Source organism: Otolemur garnettii, unplaced genomic scaffold (genome assembly GCF_000181295.1).
Source record: "Otolemur garnettii isolate 467f Iridium unplaced genomic scaffold, OtoGar3 scaffold00044, whole genome shotgun sequence".
NCBI classification, from domain to species: Eukaryota; Metazoa; Chordata; class Mammalia; order Primates; family Galagidae; genus Otolemur; species Otolemur garnettii.
Window position 1 is genome coordinate 2,527,572 of NW_003852439.1, and position 6,000 is coordinate 2,533,571.

Sequence of the window (6,000 nt, forward strand, 5' to 3'; positions counted from 1 at the left end):
ATACAGTCTTGGTCTGTCATCGAGACTAGAGTGCAGTGGCATCCTCATGGATCACTGAAACCTCAAACTCTTGGGTTCAAAGGATCCTCCTGTTTCAGCCTCCCAAGTAGCCAGGACTACAGGCACCTGCCACAATGCCCGGCTAATTTTTCTATTTTTAGTAGAGACAGAGTCTCGCTCTTGCTCAGGCTGGTCTTGAACCCCTGAGTTCTTTGGCCTCCCAGAGTGCTAAGATTACAGGTGTGAGCCACTGTGCCCAGCCACTTCCGATTATAATAATAGTAAAGGTACAAATTTTATTCACTGGCTGCTGACCCAAGATACTCTGCTAAACCCATTATTGAATTATCTCCCTTAATCTTAACAACTCTGGCTCGGCGCCTATAGCTCAACCGGCTAAGGCGCCAGCCCCGTACACCTAAGGTGGCAGGTTCGAATCCCCAGCCCGGGCCCGCCAAACAACAATGATGGCTGCAACCAAAAAATAGCCGGGCGTTGTGGCGGGCGCCTGTGGTCCCAGCTACTCGGGAGGCGGAGGCAGGAGACTCGCTTGAGCCCAGGAGTTGGAGGTTGCTGTGAGCTGTAATGCCACGGCACTCTACCCAGGGGGACAGCTTGAGGCTCTGTCTCAAAAAAAAAAAAAAAAAATCTTAACAACTCTATCATCAAACTGATGATATTTTATGTCCTCCTTGCCCAATATGCAAGATTATGGGGTGCCAGTGAGACCTAATGTGTCCCTCATTGCACATACCTAAAAAAAGTGATGCCCTGGACTGGTGGGTGGGATGTGAGGAATAATGATGGTATAGAATTCAGATATAATCGACTAATTGGTTGGCTAACTGATTTCCTTATTCATTTGTTCACCAATTATTCTTGAGCACCTATTCCCAGGCACTTTGAAAAAGGCAAAGATTCCCGCATAATTCATGGGGGAGAAAGGTAATATATAAATAGATACAAAAATGTCAGGGGGTGGTAAGAAAATGGTAATGTAGGAGAGGAGGGCAGGATGGAGCTGTTATTTTTATTTTATTTATTTATTTTATTATTTACTTATTTTATTATTATTTTATTTTATTTATTTGTATTATTTATTGTAGTATTCTTTCTAATCACCTGAATGGAAGATTTAAGAGCTGTTGTTTTTCATGGGGTACTTAAGGAAGAGCTTTCCAAGAAGGTGACGTCACCCATCCCCAAAACGGAGTGTCATAGACTGACCCCAACAATGTTTTGCTTTTGTATGTTCTGTTGTCCTGCATAAACAAATATACAAAATATCAGTGGGGTCAGTACCTGAGTTCCCCTTCCCCTTTGGGATGTGACTGTAAAGCAGGAGCCAAAATGAAGTCAGGAAGTAAGTCCTATCTGCTGGAAGAGCATTCATGGCAGAAGGAACAGCCAGTGCAAAGGCCCAGTGGTGGGGCCAGTGTTTGTGAGCACTTAGGAGGTCAGTGAGGGAGCAGAGTAGAAAATGAGGCTGAAGAACTGGCCGGGAGCCAGATCTTGAGGCCATAGTAAGTCCAGGGCTCTGGAATTGATCTGTAAAGAAATTTAATCTGGGCTCGGCGCCCGTGGCACAGTGGTTCCACTGCCAGCCACATATACCAAAGTTGGCAGGTTTGAACCCAGCCTGGGCCAGCTGAACAATAAGGACAACTGCAACAATAAATAGCCAGGCATTGTGGCGGGCACCTATGGTTCCAGCTACTTGGGAAGCTGAGACAAGAGCATCACTCAAGCCCAAGAGTTTGAGGTTGCTATGAGCTGTGACGCCACAGCAGTCTACTAAGGGCAACATAGAGAGACTGTCTCCAAAAAAGAAAGAAAGAAGAGAAAAGAAAGAAATTCAATCTGCATTGTACAGACCTAGTGTTATAAATGCCACCATAACCAGGAACTAGTCAGAGACCTAGCCAGGAAGAAGCTAGAAAAATAAAATATGAGTAGTTTTAGGCTTTGTTTATCAAAGACCTGGGGTCACCCTAGCACATATGATGCCTTTGTGGGAGTCATAAAAAGACACCCCATCTGAGCCGATGAATTGCCAAAAGCACTCCTCCCACCCCTCTTTCAGTGGCTGAATTACAAAAATACACCTCTTTTTCCCATCTGATGCAATGGGTATGGATACGCAGTTTGACTAAGGGGACACTAGATGGTTTCTGTCCCCACACAAGTCCTTATCCAGGAACCGTTGGGCAGTGCACAGCTTGCCTGTCTGTACATCTCGTCCATGAGAACTACATTAATATTCAGGCTGGCGGCCACTGAGAAAGGGAAGCTGTTACTTTGAGCAAAAGGCATTTGTATTTAATAACTGTATTTTCTCAGAGCATCTCATATTTTATGGTCATTAGCCCACATCACACCAAACACACTCTACTCTTGAAATTCCTTCTTTGTGGAGAGCAGAGCTCTGATGCTGGAGAGTAACCTTTCACAGCTCCCACCCACTGCCCTCTGACAGATCACCTACCGGATCAGGAGGATGTAGACTTCATGCCGGGGCATCTCGTACCTCTCCACCAGCCTGAACATGGAATAGAGGCGCGGCACCACCAGGTTGATGCAGGACACGACAAAAGGCAGCAACAGCACTGCCCCGGGGTTCCTGTGGGTCCTCAGGAACTGCAACGGGGGAGGAGAGAACTGAGATGCCCTCTGTACACTGGACCTCTCTCTACCTCACTCAGAAGGCCCTTTTGATGGAAAACACTAGAAGGAGCTCCTCTGTGGTGAACTATCAAGCTACCGTGCATTTAACACTTAACCGGTTCCAAACAAACTAAGACTCAGAGAGGCAAAGATGCTTGCTCAGGGTGACCTAGCAAGGAAGTGGCAGATAGGAATGAAAGCATGTCTGAGCTAAAAGCCTGAGCTCAAACAGTCATTCTGTGACTTTGTTTTCTATACTAAAAGCCTGGAGCAATGAGACGCTGTCTCACTGTTGGAGCATAAACGGAGTCTGCTGAAGCCACAGCACTAGGGATACTACCAATCGCCACAGAACAGCTCCCCTCTCCCTGCGGCCTTGTTCATGTCCACCAGGCCTCACTTGTCCTTGAGTACTGCACTGGGGGATGTGGGTCCTGTGCCAGCCCACACTGCACCTTTGTGTGAGGGCAGGAGGGCACCGCACCTCCAGGGGATGCGGCACCCTGGCGTTTGGCTTGGAGTAGGGCCCGAGGTCTTGGGGCAAGGGATTCCAATGGATTTATTGGATCCTTTGCACTCCTACCTCCTCCCTTCAGGCCTGATCCTGCCTCCATCTACCTCTAGGTGGTTCCAAAGCATTCCTTGAACTTTTGGTGGTATCTTTGGAGCCAGGGTAACTTTGGTTCAAATATTGTTGCACCCCCACCACACACACTTACAAACTGCAACATCTAGGGCTAGACAGTTAGCTTCTCTGAGCCCCACCTGTAAGATGGAGAGGTGACCACCCAAGCCATACAGATATTGCAAGAATTAAGTGAGATTAAACAAGGCAAGATCTGGCTCCACGGCTGCTAAATGGCGCAGCTGGGGTGAGTCACAGGGAATCACGGTCACCATTCATTGGTGAACACCAGAGTTGTGCAAGAGAACATCTTGCACAGAGCAGATGTTCAAACAGAGGAAACAATTCCACTCCCACCTCTTGTCCTGGGCTGCCCCCCTTTCATCTCAGGTGAGCAGAAACGGAGCTTATAAGCCTGCTTTAAACTGCAACTACCTAGTCCCCACTTACATCCATACGTAAGCTATGCCCGGTCTCTGAAGACTGAGATTCAATTTCTCCTCTTTCAGGACAGACCTTATTCCAACTATGGCAAACCCTGAAGTTTGTATAATCACACACCCATCCTTTTGCAGGCTTCTCACTTATTCATCCATTTAGTTGAGCACCTGCTATGCACAATGTGCTGGGCCAGGTGCCAGGAAGAAACAGACACACCTAAGCATTTTCAGTGCACTCGTGATAAGAGCACAGGGGAAACAGAAACACCCCTCTTGGCCCAGTGCAGGGCGTGGTGGTGGAGGTGAGAGAAGGCTTCCTGGAGGAGTGACACTCATGCTAAGGAGTTTGCCCGATGAAAGGACGTAGGGGGTGGACAATGAACCGCATGTTTCTCACCCACAGACGAGGATATACACAGTGTGTTTATGGAACTATGGACACCCGTTTAGTATTGTTGGTGAGGGTTATGGGTAGTTATGGGGTGTTGAGGCTAGAGATATGTGCAGGAGTCAGATTATAAAAGATTTTTCACGTATGCCACGGAGGGCAGATTTTATATTGAGGGTAATGGGTAGCTATTAAAGAAAATGATGTAATCAGACCAACCTGCACCACAGTTCCATAGGTGGGCAAATTGGATACAATTGGCCCCATGTTCCAGAGGAGAAAGCTGGAACCTATAGAAAAACTACTTTGCCCAGGTCACCCAGCTAACTAATCTCAGAACCCAAATAATTTCTGGGTTTTTTTTCTTTTGAGACAAGGTCTTACTCATCACCTGGGCTAGAGTGCAGTGCCATGGCGTCACAACTCACAGCAACCTCAAACTCCTGGGCGCAAGTGATCATCCTGCCTCAGCCTCCCAAGCAGCTGGGAATACAGGTGCATACCACGTGTCTGGATGATTTTTCTATTTTTTTGTAGAGACGGGGTCTTGCTTAGGCTGGTCTTGAACTCCTGACCTCAAGCAATCCTCCTTCCTTAACCTCCCAACATGCTGGGATTATAGGTATGAGCCACTGTCCCTGGCCCCAAATCATTTCTTTATCCCACATGGTACCAAGTACTGGGTAGACTCACCATGTAATTTATTTCTAGTCCTTACCACATGCCAAAAGTCAGGTAGAGTCACATTCATTTTACAGATAAAGAACCCAGCCTTGGAAAGATTAAATCATTTGCCAGAACCCATCAGTTCACGGTATGTGCCAGGTACTGTGGGAGGTATTAGGGATACAATAACAAAGGAAGAAATGAGGGCCGAGTGCAGTGGCTCACCTGTAATCCCAGCACTCTGGGAGGCTGAGGCAGGTGGATTGCCTGAGCTCACAGGTTTGAGACCAGCCTGAGCCAGAGCAAGACCTCATCTCTAAAAATAGCTGGACATTGTGTTGGGTGCCTGTAGTCCCAGCTACTTGGAAGGCTGAGGCAAGGGAATCGACTAAGCCCAAGAGTTTGAGGTTGCTGTGAGTTATCATGCCACGGTACTCTACCAAGGATGACAAAGTGAGACTCTGTCTCCAAAAAAAAGGAAGAAATGAGAGCTTGATCCTAGGTTTATAGCCAAAATTCCCATCTCTCCACTAGCCCAGAACATCTTACTTGTAGTATGTATATGCATCATCTGGGGATTTTGCTAAGAAGCTTCTGAGTTCATGGGCAGGGGAGATTCTGTGTTTTTTTTTTTTTAAGAAGCTTCCTGCTGGTGCTCATGCTACTGGCCACAAAACCTGGTGGGCTCTACATCACTCTCCCCCTCAGCATCCCATCCCTTCACTTGGTTCTCTTTGCTCCCGACCCTGGTGTTCCCGCCTCTCTGGTTACCTCTGAGTTGTACTCGGCCAGGTAATAAACAGCTACGCAGCAGGCGACGGCCACTCCAGTAGAGACAACCCAGCCTGCCACGTGGGCAGAGAAGCGAGTCAGCTGCTGATTGAGTGTTAACTTGACATTCTCCTGACGGATCTCTGACAGGTTCTCCTAGAAATGCAAGAAAGTCAAGTAAACCCACAGATCCCTCTCCACTGCTAGCATAGATCCCCAGGGGGAACTCTTGCTGCATGCAGGGACACAAACCCAGCAGAAACCCACAGGTGACAGAGAGGGGAAAGTTCATGAAGATATGGATTATGAGAGACCAGTGCGGCACTCTCAAATGGGCCAAGAATCCCCAAACTCCATTTCCACGGGACTAATACAAGATTGAGACCTTGCTTTGGAGGGATCGCAGAGCTTGCTTGCTTTCTCTCTCTCTCTCTCTCTCTCTCTCT

At 47.6% G+C, this 6,000-nt stretch overlaps 1 protein-coding gene across 4 annotated transcripts in view; it reads right to left on the minus strand.

The window, feature by feature from the left end:
* Positions 1–6,000, minus strand: part of TMC5 (transmembrane channel like 5) — a 60,097-nt gene that overhangs the window by 28,278 nt on the left and 25,819 nt on the right. For 3 of the 4 annotated variants that reach the window (XM_012805727.2, XM_003790865.3, XM_012805728.2), the window contains 2 exons: positions 5,555–5,710; positions 2,486–2,637 (listed from right to left, as the gene is read on the minus strand). In XM_012805727.2, coding sequence (XP_012661181.1) covers positions 2,486–2,637; positions 5,555–5,710 — 308 coding nt within the window. The remainder of the gene's footprint in view (positions 1–2,485; positions 2,638–5,554; positions 5,711–6,000) is intronic. The other variant, XM_012805726.2, reaches the window with a different exon arrangement.